Source organism: Penicillium nucicola (assembly GCF_028828085.1).
Source record: "Penicillium nucicola strain IBT 29836 chromosome Unknown utg000001l, whole genome shotgun sequence".
Lineage (NCBI taxonomy): Eukaryota > Fungi > Ascomycota > Eurotiomycetes > Eurotiales > Aspergillaceae > Penicillium > Penicillium nucicola.
The window spans coordinates 2,403,205-2,419,559 of record NW_026643125.1 but is presented as its reverse complement, the minus strand read 5'-3'; the positions used below and the strand labels follow the sequence as shown (position 1 = coordinate 2,419,559).

The window sequence follows — 16,355 nt, the reverse complement described above, 5'->3', positions numbered from 1 at the left end:
TTTGGCAGATATATTCAGCTTCTCAATTGATTTCCAAAGCCCTGAAAGGACTGAAAGGGATTGATATTGGAGTGGGTATCAAACAGTGAGCACCGAAACAATGCTGAAGTGCCGAGCGCACACTCCGAGGCATACGAAAGCCAAAGCAATGTCTCGAGAGCCAAAACAACGACTAATAACCAGATAGACAAAACACAACCAATCTCCACAACCAAAACGACGACGCCAGCACCATGAAAGTCAAAACGCCTAACAGAAACAGGACCCATCCCCCAGTCCACTCTACTCCGACTCTTTCCTACCCTCACCCTCAATCTCATTACTCCTCTGCAGCAAAAATTCACCAAGAACCCGTAAAGGATTAGCAGGCCTAGAATAAACACACATAAGCACCCCCCTCCAGTCATACCCGTAAAAGAAATGAGGCGCAGAACTCACTGTTCCCTCGCAACAGACTTCATCCCTTCAAGTAAATGCGGCACAACTTTCTCATTGAGATAAACCCGCGCAGGGGCACCACCAGGCCGGACCTGTGTACTAGACAGACTAGAGAGATCTCCCATAGGAGTATTTGAGCCGTTTTGTTCGCCCATTGCGGGAGATCGGGTTTGCGGTGCGGGAGCGGAATCGACGGTGGTGGTGGTTTCCGGTGGTGTCGAGTCTGTTGGAGCTATCTACTGTATGTAGATGGGGGAGTTTGCGGATGGCTCAGTTGATTGATTGGTTCTTTGGGGTTGTTGGGTGGTTGGAGGGTGTGGGGGTATGCCGTGAAGTTGCTTTGGTGGTGAAGGTGGGCTTGCGGAGTGGAAGCTGTGGAGCGGAGCTCTGTTTTCTCTTGCGCTTTCGAGTTGCTTGCTTCTTTCTCTGGAGAGGGGAGTTGGTGGTTTACGGCATTGGTATGTTGGGTGTTATTATAGATCAGGTCTCTGCATTACTGTATCAAACGGGGTTCTATTTTCTCTTGGCTTTCTGTCGTGTACTGACGTTAGGGTGCAAACAGGGCAAACACTTTCCGGTGATATTTGCACGTGATCTCGTGTTTCCAAGTTTCGCGAGACACGTCTGCCTCGTGTTTGATACTTCGAGGAGTTTTGGTTGTTAGAGACTGGATGCTATGGAAGCGAGACACGATGTCACTTTTGGAATTTTGGGAGACACAGCGGCCGGTGAAACGGCGGCGGAATTCTGAGAAGCTGAACGAGAGTGACAGCGCAGAGGCGGAGCCTGAGACCAAACGACCGCCGAGTCCAAGTCCTTCGGTCGATCCGAGAGATACGCCTGTGCCTGTATCAGAGGATCTGGGTTATATTCCCAGCAGTCAAACGGATCTCGAAACTTCACTTCCTGCTATCAAGACCGACGAGGGTGCGATTGAGGAGTATGAGACTTCCAAGAATGACGCTGAGCCTGGATTACATGTGAGACTACGAGATGGAGTCTGGCAAAGAGGCAAAAGCTCTATTTATGTTGATGCGTTCAATCTGGCACTGGAGACTGTGCTGGATGAGGAATCACATTTATTTGACGAGGCTGAAATGAACATCTTCAGACATTGGCGGGAGCTATCGTATGAATCCCAATATCTGTATGTTCTCTCTTAAGTCCAATGAACTATATATCGATACTAATAATTTTCAAGCTACGTGAGGCTATTTCTACGCAAGACCTCTGCGTGGCATCGTATCAACAGACTGAACTATTACTCTGACATCTCGGATTTGCTCTCAGTTGCCGAAGACCTGCAGATGAAGCGAACTCTACCCAACGAGGATCTCGAGGAAACATTTAGATTTGCTGAGGGCACAGAAGAAATAACAACACTAGAAGAAGCGTCGTCCCTCCTGCTGCTCGAAGAGCTAAAGGTCTTTGCAAAAGAAGCCAAGGTACAAGGCAAATCCAAGAAAGAGCTGCTGGCAGGTCTACTTGAAACAAGCCAAACACAAACAGGACTCAAAGACACGAACAACAGAGATGGCCACTTCACCCAGAAGATACTAGATTACGCGGGTGGATGTATCCGACTCTCATCTATCCCCCGTGCTCTCTTCGAGCGAGTACATCTAGTCTTCTACAGATCCACCGAGTGGACAGAAAAATCTCTCACAACAATAATCCTGGCCAAAATGACCAAGAGAAATTTCCCCGAATACATTGTCTGCCGCTCAAACGCGATATTCGCATCTAGAGAAGCCCTATTAGAATTCGAGGCCGCCATCCAAACCCAATTCGCGATAGACAATATCCTCGAATTCAACGGACCACCCACAACGGAATCACTCCAGCATATCATCGACCTAGCAAACAAGTACCACCCGCGATGGAAAGAACTAGTCAAGCAAGAACAACAAAAAGAAGACAGCATCTATGACAGCGGCGAAGGCGCCTATCTACGCCGATTCTCACCCGCATGGGTATTCACCCGCATAATTCACAAAAGCCTACATCCGCTCGGCCGATTCAAGGAGCATAAGCGCGAGCACGAAGTTCTCGAAGAACTCCTCGCTCAACGACTCTTCCATGCTGCGCGGCGCGGCGCATGGTATCAGCGGAAAGCTTTGCTGGAAGAACATTACATGGCTGCTCTGATGCCGAGTGGGGATCGCAGCGAGGAGAACCAGCGGAAGCATTGGAAGAGGATTGCATTGAAGACGTGTGAGCTGGGATTGGAAGATCCGTTATGTCATCTGATCTTCCATTACGACTTGCAGAAGCGGATTACGAAGCTTGAAAAGGCTCTCAGGGTTGTTAAGCGGGAGCAGCATGATTTCGGACATGTCATGCTTGGGAAGCCGGTTGAGCGGGTTGTTGAGGGCATCCGGATTGATAATGACGATGGGCCGAAGAAGGGTAAGGCCACTGTTTGGGTTGATGAGAGGGAAGGAGGCGAGTGTAGAGTCGAGAGTATGTGTTTGAGTTGGTACCGCGATCATGGCTGGAAGGGGTATCACTCTGAGGGTGGTATTGTTCGGACCTTGGTGAGTATATCGGACAATGAGGTATGGAAGAAGACTGAGGTCTGTTAGCTAACGCCGAAATTGCAGTTTGGTTACCTTTTCTACGATATACTGTTTACATATGTGCCCAACGTCTTCCAGACGGCGTTTCAGACATGTCCGTTGGATTTACACACGGATGTCTTTTATCCGTCTCGAACATCTGAAATCAATCATCGACTTGTTGAAATTACGAATGGGGACGCAGAGCGTATCATTCGGGAGATTCATGCTCGGGAGGGCGAAGCCCAACCGTGTGCTGTCGGTCTTGACTGGTCTTTTGACCTGGAGGACTTGGTTGAGATTGTGCACTGCTTTCGCGGCGAAGCTCTTGCGACCATTTGTAAGGTGATGGCACAAGAATATCAGCAGCGTGGTGGAGGAATTCCGGACTTGTTCCTTTGGAACCATGAGAAACGGACAGTGATGTTTTCTGAGGTCAAATCGGAGAATGACCGGCTGAGTGATACTCAACGTCTGTGGATTCATATTCTTTTGTCTGCGGGTGTCAAGGTTGAACTTTGCAATGCTGTTTCGAGGGAAATCAGAACTCAATGAATGGTAAGAATGTTGTGACCTCCGGTGATGAAAAGAAAGATCAAAATACAAAACGAATCGAACCGAATCTGGATCTTGTGACTCAATCAGCATTCGTAGTCACCTTCCATACATGTTGGAAATGGGCAGATACCCGAAGATCAGTATTGTTCTTACTCGGTGGCATAGCGAGAGGTAGACTGTCATCCCTATATTGTGTCTTGAACCCAACGAATATCAGTTCAGAGGCAGCAGATAGCCCCCATACTGACGCTAAGCAGAGCGCGTCATAGTATAGACCACCCTAAAACCATTTGACGTCTACAAAAGTGTGGTATTATAAGGATTTGGAGTTAGTGAGGTGAAGAGGTGAAACTCCCAAGTCAAACAAGCCCTCGAAAGGACGTGAGACGCTCTAGCAAGACCAAGAGCACCCAGACCCTGTAATTTGTGGCCAAGGGCATATCATTACAGGTCTAGATGCAAATAGATCTCAAATATCTCTGCTCGTACAACAGTCTACGACTACTCGAAATTCTAGATCTTCATGAACAGGGTATCAAATGGTAATCGTAATCCTTTTTTGTATCTAATAGAAGATAAACCCCCAGATACGACAATTACGACGTTCCGATGGGTTCCCTCCGTCAACCACACATCCTCCCAAAATTCGCTTATGCGACAAGGGTGGAAGCGGTGGCGCTCTCGTAGCGCCAGGTGGGGGGGAGGACACCGACGGTCTTGTAGTAACGGGACAGACGGTGGATACGGGACTCGACGAGAATGAGGCGGAACTTGGAGTCCTTGTCCTTGCGGTTGCGCTCGAGGTGCTTGCGGACAGCGACGGCCTAGAAATTGAGTGGTTAGAACATTCTTCATAGGTGAAAACCAGAGGGAGAAAATTTTTACCTTCTTGATCAGGAAGTAAAGGTCCTCGGGGAGTTCGGGAGCGAGGCCTGTATTCCAATCTCTCTGTCAGTCAAGATATTCTAAACCAAGCAGAGGCTTTATTGCTGGTGCATTTCTGCGACCAGTGTCAGGGAGAGAGTCGAGCATTGCGCTTGAAAGTGGCAGTTCATGGTATCACCCAGAAAAGTTTTCTTCACACAAGTATTCGCTCTCTTCACCCGACGGATGTGATTATGCGGGTGGAGGGAGTCGTACCGCTGGACTTCAAGATACGGAGGATCTTGTTACCTGTCGCAAAATGTTAGTCAACCCAATTCCTTCTTCACTCGCAGATTTTCCAGGATTCCATACCAGTAACAATCTTGACCTGGGCAACACCGTGGGAGTCACGGAGGACAACACCGATCTGGGAAGGGGTGGCACCCTTCTTGGCCAGCTTGCAGATGTGGTCAACAACCTGGTCGGGGGTGGTCTTAACCCAAGCGGGAGCGGTGCGAGAGTAGGGGATGGCGGAGGAGGCAATGCCCTTGCCCTTGCTGTGAAGACGACCCATTTTGGTTGGTGATGTGTCCGGCGGAGGAAATCTGGTCGGTTGTCGGCGTGGATGAAGAGATCGAAATCCGAGTAGAAGATGTGGGCGGGAAGACGGCCTGTGTGGGGTCACGTGTCTCGCTTATTTCCTCCGGCGGGAAAACTTCATCTCTTCGCGCGTTTGCTTTTCTTCCAACTTCAACTCTCAGCAATTCTTTTTTTGCGCTCGAGTTGACTGGAATTGATGTTTTCCATGTCAACTTGGGTTTTCTTTTACGATTTTCACGCCGACTAAGTCTCTGTGCACCCATCATCGCCAATATCAGGTCAGTTTACACTTTTTTTCCCTCAACCAACCCAACCTCTTTATCATGATGATACAACGCATTTGTTTATACTTTATTTTCTGGTACCTCTTATGTCAGAGATGGTGTTTTCGGATGCCATCTCGATGATCTACCTGGACTTCTGATCAACCTCAATTCTTTAATACTTTTGTCATTGAGTTATTTGACCGTTATACTAACTGCGGTTATAGGCTTTGATCGATATAGTTATATATACTGAATGAAAAATCTTTTATCTATTTTAAATCTTCGTTCTATTGTACAGTTCTGCTTTGAACCATGACATGGTATATCACTTCATCTCTTGAGTCTCCATGCAAATATGTCCATGGCACAAAGCGGAACCCAGCAGTCCTGGCCACTGGAAAGTTCAGCGCCGTAACCGTTTGGAAATTCTGCGAGTGTCTGTTGTATCAGCAGCATGGATTATGCTGACTGATTCCTTGCGCTTCTTGCCTCGGGGTGTCTTGATGGCTCCATCTATATCCTCAACCTTGACCTTAACATCCATATCTTCTTCCTTTGGCTCTTTCACAGCGAGGATAGTTGTAACATCAGTCTCTACCTTGACCTCGGTTTTCGTTTCTTCCACCTTCACATCGACCTTCTTTGTAGCGGCAAGTTTGTCTGCAAACGTCCGCAAGTCCGCCGTGAAGAGTACACTGTGAGCCCATCCAGCCTCCTTACCCCAGAGCTTGCGGAAGTGATTTGCAACAGCCTCGTAGGTAGTCTTGTTCAAGGTCTTGCTGGAGCTTTTGCCGAAACGGTAGTCTCGCTGAGCAATTTGCCATACTGTCGCATGTTAGAAAGAACTTATACAGTCAATTGAGACCACTTACCATGAGTATCAACCGGCACAGACTCTCCCCAGCCTAGACCCATCAAACTTACACAGTCAGCCACTTTTGGTCCCACTCCCTTGAGCTCCAGGAGCTTCTCATGAGCTTCGCGGTAACCATCTCGCCCCTCTGGTTTCATGTCGCCGCTGGTCTTGGGCTCCACGCCGAATGCAGGACACTCGGGGTTGCTAAGAGCATCCAGCCAACCTTTCTCCCGCATTTCAGCTATCGTCTGAGCAGTCTCATGGATATATCTAGCCCTGTATCCAAACCCTAGCTTGCGAAGCTCGCTTTCCGTATTCGAGCCGGTCAATCGTTCGGGCATTGGGAAGTCATAGTACTTTCGGCCATCAACTTCCGCTACACTTTGTCCGTATATCGTGCATAGCTTTTCCACCATTTGTGATATGCGAGCAATGTTGTTGTTGCTACTGCAAATGAATGAGACCAGTGCCTCCCAGGCATCCTGGCGCATGATTCGAATTCCAGTGAATTGCGATGCCTTCTTCTTGAAATTTGGGTCGTTCAATGACCATTGGGAATATAGGTCGGTCAGACTAGGCGTCAGGTTGAAGTAATGGTTGATAATGCGCACAAGCGGATCTTCGCCATCTTTCAGGGATTGCAACGCGAGATGGGGGTGAGGATGAGGAGGAAGAGTTGAGCGATAGTACAAAAATTCAGAGTCCTGCTTGAGAGACAAGAAACGGCCATAGAGAACACATCGCCATTCGTTATTGTCGGGGAGGTGTTGCCATCTAACAAGGTTAGCTGAGTTTTGGCGGCAAATTGCTTGCGACGAACCTAAATGATTGGCCACATCTCAAAGTTGTATTTATGCAAAGTTCCCTCAAGCTCAAAGGGAGCTTGCGCCACTCAGTCAACTTTGATGCCGGCATCTTTGCGACTTGAAAGAACCTGTTTGCGTTTCTAGATTCGATTATCTCGATGGGGGTGTTTCTGCCGGTCGAGCCGGCGGGCGGTGGTGCCCCGACCGCCCGCAGCTCCCGGACAGTGAGTTTTCCCCTTCGCAATCGAAAGAGCTCCATTCCCGCAACACAGCTCAACATGAACGGCGATACCTATTCTTCCAGGGGTAAGATACAATGAATCTTCATCTTTTGAATAGCACTTTAACATCCTTTTTACAGACTCTGGACGCTCGCGCGATTATTACGTAAGTACTAACAAGCCTTTGATCGCAACCACGGCAATTAACCCAATTCTAGCGCGACGAGCGACGAGACCGAGACCGAGGTGACCGCGCCGAACGAGGTGACCGTGCTGAACGTGGTGAACGTCCCGAGCGAGGTGATCGTGGTGATCGTGGCGAAAGAAGACGTTCACGATCGCCTCACCACGGCTCCCGTGGTGGTGGTGATTCCCGCCGCGAGCGCGAGCCTAACTCCTACTCATCTAGCCGCGACTATCGTGCCCGCGAACGTGAAGACCGCTACTCTGGCCGACGTGATGAGAGAGATTGGGACCGTGGTGAACGTGGTGAACGTCCCGAGCGTCCTGAGCGTCCTGAGCGTCCTGAACGCACTGAGCGCGGTGAACGTGGAGGTGAACGGGGTGATCGCCGGCGCCGGGACTTTGACGATAGACCCCGTCGGGACTTGTTTGATGACAGACGAGGCGGTGGCCGAGGTGGTGGAGATCGAGGAGATCGAGGAGATCGTGGAGACCGTGAGCGAAGAGAGCGAAAGAGAAGCGCTACACCTCCGCGGCGCAAGGAGCCTACTCCCGACCTGACCGATGTGCCTTCTTTGCTGGTCCGACAACGTCGTCTGACTCAATGGGACATCAAGCCTCCTGGATATGAGAACGTAACGGCCGAGCAAGCAAAGATCTCTGGTATGTCCCGTCACTTCCTTTGCGTTTCTTTGACTAACAATTGTAGGAATGTTCCCTCTTCCCGGAGCTCCCCGTCAACAACCCATGGATCCCAGCCGCATGAAGGACTTCTTGAACCCTCCCACCGGCGAAAGCGAAAACGCTGCCCTCAAGCCTTCCAACTCCCGCCAGTCTAAGCGTCTCTTCGTGCACAATCTCCCCCCCAGTGCCTCGGGCGAAAGCATCATTTCCTTCTTCAACCTTCAGCTTAATGGTCTTAATGTGATCTCAAACGTCGATCCCTGTATCTCAGCTCAGGTCTCCGAGGACAAGTCGTTCGCTCTCTTGGAGTTTAAGGACCCCAATGATGCCACAGTTGCATTGGCTTTCGACGGAATCACCATGGCAGATAGTGGCGACAAGGGCCTTGATGTCAAGCGGCCCAAGGATTACATTGTTCCCACCGGCGCAGAACAGCCCTACCAGGAGGGTGTTCTGTTGAATGAAGTTCCCGACTCACCCAACAAAATTTGCGTTTCCAATATTCCCGCCTACATCCCCGAGGAGCCCGTCACAATGCTGCTCAAGTCATTCGGCGAGCTCAAGTCCTTCGTCCTGGTCAAGGATGCCTCCACCGAGGAGTCTCGGGTGAGTTTTGATTCTAATTTGATTCCGTGCATCATTGCTAACCTTTCTAGGGCATCGCCTTCTGTGAATACGCCGACCCAGCCGCCACCCCCATTGCCGTGGAAGGGTTGAACGGCATGGAACTGGGCGACCGCCACCTCAAGGTCGTCCGCGCCAGCATCGGAACCACCCAAGCCTCCGGCTTGGACATGGGCGTCAATGCCATGCAAATGTTCGCCAAGACCACATCCCAGGACCTGGAGACCACCCGCGTCCTGCAACTCCTTAACATGGTCACCCTTGACGAGCTCCTCAACGACGAGGACTACGAAGAAATCCGCGAAGACGTAGGCGAAGAGTGCTCCAAGTTCGGACAAGTCCTCGCCCTCAAGGTCCCCCGCCGCGGCCACGGTGCCGGAAAGATTTACGTCAAGTTCGACAAGGCCGAGTCAGCCACCGGTGCCCTGAAGGCGCTGGCTGGTCGTAAGTTCTCAGACCGAACAGTTGTTGCCTCGTACTTTGGCGAGGAGAACTTTGATACCGAGGCCTGGTAATCTGGGACCATTGTGCTCTTTTTTCTATCTTTTTTTTTCCTTTGATGCAGGCGTGTTTTCTTTTTCTCGGGGCCAGTTGCTTTAGGAGCAGGGTGGATCTCGTATGTGTACCATATCAAAAATGCTCACATCATACTCGGGTCAATGGATGGTAACTCTTCGGAGTGCCTATTGAACATGATTATATTCATCGTAATCAATCTGGGGCCGTAGATTACAACACCGAGCAAGGAACAAGCCAGAAGTTAAACTATAATTATTGGATTGAGGAAATGAACAGTCATGCTTGACCCGATAGCTTTCCTTAGAAGTGACCCCAGAGCTAAAGTTTCGCGGGGAAATGGTCTCTCAGAACGGCAACTCTCCCGTTGGCTAGCCTCGGCGCGACTTACCCTGGACCCGCAAGCCCTAATTCCAGAGTTCTAGCAGTTCCAGCTACTCACCTCATCACATCAACCAACCCACCATACAAGCCTCTAAACATGGCATAGTCATAGTCCTGATATTAAATTCATAAACCAACCTCCATCCTCTCCCCCTCCCCCCCCCCTCCCACCCCCAAGCCAACCCCAATTGCTCCCTCATACTAGAAGTAGGATACCCATATTCATCCTCAAGCATAACCAAAACCCCAAGAAGCGCAACCTGCTCTTCGCGCCTCGAAAACCGATCCCCACACATCCCAATAGCAGCACTAGCAGTGACAAGGCCGGGCGGACTATGCAAATTCGACAAGGCAATTCCGCAAAGCCGCAATACAATCGCGCGAATCTCCTCGTCAACTGATCGCATTGCTGTGCGCTGCCCGGGTCCGAGTCTTGGCAGGCGCGGGTTATACACTGCCAGCAGGATGCGTGCTAGCTCTAGATGCTGGAGGCCGGCGACGTGGCAGTTGTTCAAGTACCACAGTTCCGGGAAGATTTGGCCGTTTGCTGGGTCTGCGGCGCGGCTGTAGATTGGTTTGAAGGATTGGGGGCCTAGGGTTTTCCAGAAGGTAGAGAATGATACCAGGGCATCGTAGTGGGCGAGGCGGGTTTCTGCTTCTGTTGTTGGGTGTCTGTGGTGGGTGTGGTTGTTGGGGTACTGGTAGTGGGGAAATGAGTTGGGCGTGGTGGGTTCTTCGTCTTCGGAGCCGAAGCAGAATTGGAGGACGTCTGCGCAGTGGATTACTAGTCTGTCGGCCCAGACGTAGTCGTCTGCTGGTTCGAAGCTGCGGTAGGGATCGCAGGGTCCTAGGGGGAGTCGGAAGGGGCGTTGCTTGGAGAAGCAGGTTATGATTTCTTGTCGGAGCGCTATCCAGTATGCGGCGTGGCGGAGGCCTGTTCCTGATACTGCTGGGATTGCTTGGGCGTCGAGGAAGATTTGGATGCCGCGGAGGGCTGACTCGGTGTCTTCGCCCATTGAGGGGACTATTCATGTTGTTAGTGTTATGAGGGGGTGTAGGAGGAGATATTATGACTGACTGTCTACTTCTTCGTAGAAACGTAGTATCACTGCGGCTGCGAGTAGGTTCTCATCTTGAGATTCTCGTGAGTGGTCAGATAGAGAGACGAAATATGAGATGCATCGGTTGTGGTATTCAATGGCTGTGGCGGATGTGAGACTTGGAAGAGACTTTCCTCCGTATACAACGTGATTGCCGACATAGTACTTCTTGATTCGACTCAGGTGTCTTGCTGCGACTGTGCAGATTGCATTGAGCAGAGGTGGGCATGTGCGTGCTCGCATTGGAACGGTACAAGCAAAATGCCTTTCCCCGTCGCATATGTCGAACTGTTCAATGAATCAGATAGATATTCAGTATTTTTTGATCGTGTTTACTTACCCAATGCCCAAGCTGAACCGCGAAATACCGCATGAGACATGCCTCCTGCTCGTCGAAATAGATTTGCGGTATTTCTGCCGGTATGAGATCCAGTGAGGCAATCGATGCATGACTATTATGGCTACCATGGGACACATGAGGGGATGAAGACAGAGAAGAGTTGTTCGTCGGCGAATGTTGTGAGTTGTAAGGTGAGTAAGTTGCAAGAATATCATCTTGTTGTTGAGGAAAGCAGTGCTCGGACGAATAACATTCAGATGTATCATTCCTAATACATTGCTTGGGGACAGAAGAATCTGGCGTGGCTTTGTGTAGCTGCTCATTTACAGATGAGTGACTTTGGTGTCGTTGAACCGTCCTTGGTGACACTTCGCCCAAGTCGAGATAGCCTCGTGCAATCTCGGCCGTTTCATCGACATACTTGTCATCGACTATTCCTTGTCAACAATAATTTTTCAACAATTCTACGTCATGACACAGACTATACTGGTGGAGCGAGTGCACAACACCAGACAAGATTGCAACTCACCTTGAGCAACCGGCACCCAAACCTGATCATCGGCAAAGTCGGTATCATATCGGGCACTAGAGCCATGACGAAATCCAGACGGAATAGCCTGCCAGACGCACGACGAGTCCGAACGCTCACAACGCCGACATACCGGCTTTGTGCCGTCACCTGTAATGTGTCAGGTGGTTGACCAGAGTCTCGGAACTGAGCGCGGTACGGCTCAAAGATTATCAGTGACTGTGATTGGACACTGACACTTACACTTGACATGGCGGTCTGTGAGGAAGTGATCAGTCAATATACAGTAGATACATGCCAATGAGTAGGGACTCACGACGGCATTCCTGGCTGTTCGGGCACAATGTTAGTGGTTTAATTGTGGAGATTCAAGATACCCAAGGGACCTCACCAGGGAATTGTCTTGCGCATCGTATGATTTTTGAAGATGAAGCAAAGAGTTGAGATATGTAGACAGGTGAAGGCAACTCTCGGCGCCACCAACCCCATAACTCAAGTGCGGGGAATCCGGGGTTGCTCCGTCTTCGACGCTCCGTCATTTTCTGTCCTACGAACTTCCATGGAATATAATTTTGAATAGACTCTTCTACTTTTACAATTGAACTTGCATCTATGGATAGGTAGGACGATTTTGTTATCCCTAGTCCGAGTCATATTGCTATCTTGATAGCATTGACATAACTTATTGATCATTGAAGATTGAATAGTAAGCTGGGCACAACAAGCATGGATCAAGTATGAATATTTACGAGTGGACTTGAGAGCATATACATAGATCTCTGAATTCGACGCAGACCAAATCAAATCCAATGTTGAAATCAGATCCAATGCAAAGGAATTCGGATTCCAGCTTTCTCGGCGTACAGTATGCAGAAGGGGATAATTACCTGATCAGGTAATCGTCGCCTATTGGTCAGCTCAGGGTAAGCCACATACTGTAGGAAGCCAGAATAACCCGTGGAATAACCCCAGAATCTATAAAAAGGCAAATGAACTTACCAAAAAAGGCAAGACCGCAAATGCGGGGGAAATGTGGAGCAAAGACCAAAGTAAGCGTCGCCGAAGAACTACCACATCCGGCGGGATCGACACTACACAGCTTCCAAGGGTGAGAGCTCAGAAAATAATTGCAGGGTGCAGCTATAAGTTAAAGACCACTTCCAACGAGTTTCTCACTCCTCACTCCTCAATTGTTCTTTCTTTCCTTATCATCCACAGCCTCCCTCTCCATCTCCATCTCCAAGCATCCACAATGTCCGAAAAGCTCCAAGTAGCAGTCGCAGGCATCGGCCGCATGGGCATGCGTCACGCCCGCCACTTCGCAACCCTCACACCACGCGCCGAACTCATCGCCGTGACCTCACCAGTGCAAGCCGAACTAGACGCCGCAAAGAAAGAATTCGGCTGCCGCACATACCTCTCCTTCGACGACATGCTAGCCCAAGAAAAGACCCTGCAAGCCATTGTCGTTGCATCCGCCACGACCGTCCACGCCGAGCAAGCCATCAAAGCCATCGAAGCAGGCAAGCACGTTCTCTGCGAGAAGCCCTTAAGCACCAGTCCCGAGGTGGTGCGTAAATAAACAGCCTGCATTAGACATGCATTTCTAAAAGCGAGCTCCGCAAAAAGCTAACATCCATGAACAGTCCCAGTCAGTCGTCGACGCCTACAGGAAATCCCAAAAGAAGAACCCCGACCAGAAAGTAATCTGCGGCTTCTCGCGCCGCTTCGACGCCTCATACCGCGACGCTTACAAGCGCATGGCCAACGGCGACATCGGCACGCCGTCCGTCTTCCGCTCGCAGACCTGCGACAAGCTCGATCCGAGCGGCTTTTTCGTCGCTTATGCTGAGTTCTCGGGGGGCATTTTTGTCGACTGCTCGATTCACGATATCGATCTTGCGCTTTGGTTCTTTGGCGAGGACAGTCGCGTCAAGTCGGTTACGGCTGTTGGCATTACGGCTGTGCAACCTGATCTGAGGAAGCATAATGATCGCGATAATGCTGTTGGAATTATTGAGTTTTATGTATGTTCCCCCCTTTCCTTCCTTTCCCTTCCCTTGCCTGACTTAATGTTACCTTACCTGGCCTAATCGTGCCTCGCTGCATCTCTATATCTGTTTTAAATCATGTGGTTTTATAAGGTACTAACTGATTAGGGCGGGAAAATCGCTCAACTATACTGCTCGCGCATGATGGCAGCCGGCCAAATGGACTGCACGGAAGTGTTTGGCACAAACGGTCAAATCGCCGTCAACACCCAGCCGCAATCGAACCTGGTGAATTTGTTCGAGTCGACGGGCGTGCGTCGTGAGATCCCGCCTGACTACTATGGCCGATTCCGCGAGGCGTTTGTTACGGAGGCGAATGAGTTTACAGCTGCTTGTCTTGATAACTTGCCGGCGCCTATGTCCCTTGAAGGGGCTGTTGCTGCTGTGCGGATTGGGTGTGCGTTGCAGGAAAGTTTGATTTCTGGGAAGAAGATTGAGTTTGATGAGAGTGGGGAGAGGGTTGAGGTTTCTAAGCTTTAGAGTCTAAAGTCTAGACTCTAGGCTATAGACTATAGACTCTTGGCTTTGATTGTCTTGGTTGTTGTTTGGTAGATTTTGAAGTATATAGGTGAATATAGATTGGTTTCTCTTACTTCCTTTAAATTTTTATACAGAAAGGCAGGATGAAGCGCTTACTTCCTTCGATTGCATTTCTTGCACTGGGTCTAGTTCCACACTGAAAACTCCAGACTACATCTACGTGTATTGCACATCTACTGATCATATTAAGCTGAAGCGCTGAATTGACTAACACACGGACAAGCGGCGAACAACCAAATGTCCCAAAAGGTAAGAAAAATAACGAAATGAGCGGGTAATAGGGCACACAGAAAAGCGGCAAGACAAGATATGGCGTAGCAAAAAGTACATCACAAGAAGTGAAAAGGTCCCAGGCCGACCCTCGCAGGGTCGTATTATCAATCAATCAGAAAAAAACCATTCTTTTCGGTGCATGGGCCCAACCAGTGAGAAAGCTGTTGCGTTAGGGGATAAGGGAGTGTGATGGACAAGTTAAGGAAAAAAATAAAAAGGGAATGAGTGAGAGGGTCTCGGGATGTGTGGAATATAGACCAGACGAAAGCAGAGACCGAGCAGCGGCTGAGAGAGTAATAGACATAGACATTAGCGAAGAGAGAAGCCCTTGCGTTTGCCTCCCTTCTCTTCGATGGGGCGTCCGCTTTCGAGGCGATTCTTTTTCTCCTCGAGTTCTCCGCGCTGGCGATCTAGTTGATCCTTCATCTCGCGGTGTCGGGCGTAGAGTTCGTCTTCGCTCTGTTTGAGTTTGCTTTCTTTCTCGGCGACCTTCTGCTGGAAGACCATCTTCATTTCGGCTTCCATCTTGGCCAGCTTTTGCTCGTGGAGAGCGCGCTCCTCCTCCTGCTTCACGGCAGGGTTGACCTCCTTGAAAACGCTGGGGTCCTGAGCAACACCCATCTGGGTGAGCTTGTCGGAACGGTAGTTCTCGTACAGGAAGTTGTTGGTGTGCTCCTTGAGTTCCTCCATGTGGGTGCGGATCAGCATCTGGCGCAGCTTGACAAAGTCGCAGTGCTCCTCGTTGTCGACTTCGATAATACCCCAGGGGTAGCTACGGCCGCGGACTTTGCGACCGTCAGCGGTGGAAACCTCAGAGTTAGCACCAACAACGGCGAAAGGAACCTTGGACATGATCTCCTGGTTCTCGGCAATGGTCTCCTCATCGTCGAGCTCGTAGCGGGGACCCTCGAAGATCTGGATGGAGTGTTGTTCGATATCGGCAAGGATCTAGATAAATTAGCCTAGGCAGTCTTAACTGGATTGCATCCAACATACACGCTGCTTGAAAGCGGTAACTTCTTCGTCGGTCAAGGTATCAGCCTTGGCAATGACGGGAATCAAGTTAACCTTGGTGTGAAGACGGCGCATAACCTCAATGTCCAGGGGCTTGAGGGAGTGGCCGGTGGGCTGAATGAAGTAGACACAGGCGTGGATGCGGTTGTCGACAATGTTGCTGCGGTTGACCTTGTTCTCGGCCTCGAGGTAGGTATCGTAGCGCTGCTCGATGTTCTCGACAATTGGGCGCCACGAGTCATCGTTGTTGACAAAGTCACCGAATCCGGGGGTATCGATCACGCTGAGACGGAGACGGACGCCGTTCTCCTCAATGTCGGCACTGGTCGATTGGATTGCCACGGTCTTGGGGATGATATCGGCGCTGGGACCGGTGCGCTCCTTAGGGGGGTAGAGCGAGGTGTTGAACAGTGTGTTCACAAGAGTGGACTTTCCGAGACCGGATTCACCTGGTTTTGTGTGAGCATTGGGTGGTTTGGCTGATCGTATGATTCCCCCCACTTACCAACAACCATCACATTGAAGTTGAAGCCCTTGCGAACACTCTTGCGGTGCCACTGGTTGGGCAGGTTGGCGAAACCGACGTATCCAGTCAACTTGCGGCGAACAACGTTCTTCATATCGGTGGCGGCTTGAGCTGCAGCCTTGGGGTCGCGAGAGGTGACGGTTTGGGCATTGCCGGAGCCCATGGGGTTGCTGCGCTCGACAAAAGGCAAATCCATGCTGTTGCTGGGGGTGGGCGAGTCCCGAGACGCGACCGGAGACGCGACGGGGGAACCGTTCGCAACCGGCGAAGCTTGAGAACCTATCAGCATATTGTCTGGAGGGAGCCTGTCCGGGATGGATTGTTTCTCCCGATCACGGCTCCAGCGACAGGAAATCTTACACATTGCGAGAATCTGAAGGGGGTATTGAAGAAATCGAAAACTGCGTATTAAAATCCCCTAGTT

The 16,355-nt window shown here is 50.3% G+C and overlaps 8 protein-coding genes across 8 annotated transcripts; 3 read left to right on the top strand and 5 right to left on the bottom strand.

Moving 5' to 3' along the window:
- Positions 1–282: 282 nt before the first annotated feature.
- N7511_000906 (DPY30/SDC1 family protein) lies at positions 283–674 on the bottom strand (the record flags this gene model as incomplete). The annotated part of the gene is made up of 2 exons (XM_057123331.1): positions 283–370; positions 439–674. Coding segments are annotated over 2 exons (324 nt in total), but the record flags the coding sequence as incomplete, so codon positions are not given.
- Positions 675–1,130: 456 nt separating this feature from the next.
- Positions 1,131–3,551, top strand: N7511_000905 (fanconi-associated nuclease 1; the record flags this gene model as incomplete). Its single annotated transcript, XM_057123330.1, has 3 exons — positions 1,131–1,585; positions 1,640–2,975; positions 3,042–3,551. The coding sequence occupies 3 exons, from the start codon at positions 1,131–1,133 to the stop codon at positions 3,549–3,551; spliced, it is 2,301 nt and encodes a 766-aa protein (XP_056989063.1).
- A 653-nt stretch (positions 3,552–4,204) lies between these two features.
- On the bottom strand, positions 4,205–4,992 carry N7511_000904 (40S ribosomal protein uS15; the record flags this gene model as incomplete). Its single annotated transcript, XM_057123329.1, has 4 exons — positions 4,205–4,378; positions 4,440–4,486; positions 4,695–4,727; positions 4,791–4,992. 4 exons carry the CDS (start codon positions 4,990–4,992, stop codon positions 4,205–4,207), a joined length of 456 nt encoding a protein of 151 aa, XP_056989062.1.
- A 695-nt stretch (positions 4,993–5,687) lies between these two features.
- Positions 5,688–7,055, bottom strand: N7511_000903 (8-oxoguanine glycosylase OGG1; the record flags this gene model as incomplete). The annotated part of the gene is made up of 3 exons (XM_057123328.1): positions 5,688–6,109; positions 6,157–6,914; positions 6,961–7,055. The coding sequence occupies 3 exons, from the start codon at positions 7,053–7,055 to the stop codon at positions 5,688–5,690; spliced, it is 1,275 nt and encodes a 424-aa protein (XP_056989061.1).
- Positions 7,056–7,104: 49 nt separating this feature from the next.
- On the top strand, positions 7,105–9,173 carry N7511_000902 (splicing factor u2af large subunit; the record flags this gene model as incomplete). The annotated part of the gene is made up of 6 exons (XM_057123327.1): positions 7,105–7,170; positions 7,219–7,252; positions 7,308–7,333; positions 7,386–8,013; positions 8,060–8,640; positions 8,691–9,173. The coding sequence occupies 6 exons, from the start codon at positions 7,105–7,107 to the stop codon at positions 9,171–9,173; spliced, it is 1,818 nt and encodes a 605-aa protein (XP_056989060.1).
- A 447-nt stretch (positions 9,174–9,620) lies between these two features.
- Positions 9,621–11,779, bottom strand: N7511_000901 (uncharacterized protein; the record flags this gene model as incomplete). Its single annotated transcript, XM_057123326.1, has 6 exons — positions 9,621–10,582; positions 10,637–10,946; positions 10,999–11,429; positions 11,528–11,583; positions 11,661–11,746; positions 11,771–11,779. The coding sequence occupies 6 exons, from the start codon at positions 11,777–11,779 to the stop codon at positions 9,621–9,623; spliced, it is 1,854 nt and encodes a 617-aa protein (XP_056989059.1).
- Positions 11,780–12,779: 1,000 nt separating this feature from the next.
- On the top strand, positions 12,780–14,058 carry N7511_000900 (uncharacterized protein; the record flags this gene model as incomplete). The annotated part of the gene is made up of 3 exons (XM_057123325.1): positions 12,780–13,097; positions 13,174–13,554; positions 13,687–14,058. The coding sequence occupies 3 exons, from the start codon at positions 12,780–12,782 to the stop codon at positions 14,056–14,058; spliced, it is 1,071 nt and encodes a 356-aa protein (XP_056989058.1).
- Positions 14,059–14,700: 642 nt separating this feature from the next.
- aspB (septin AspB) lies at positions 14,701–16,295 on the bottom strand (the record flags this gene model as incomplete). The annotated part of the gene is made up of 4 exons (XM_057123324.1): positions 14,701–15,339; positions 15,388–15,854; positions 15,911–16,201; positions 16,292–16,295. 4 exons carry the CDS (start codon positions 16,293–16,295, stop codon positions 14,701–14,703), a joined length of 1,401 nt encoding a protein of 466 aa, XP_056989057.1.
- Positions 16,296–16,355: the final 60 nt, after the last annotated feature.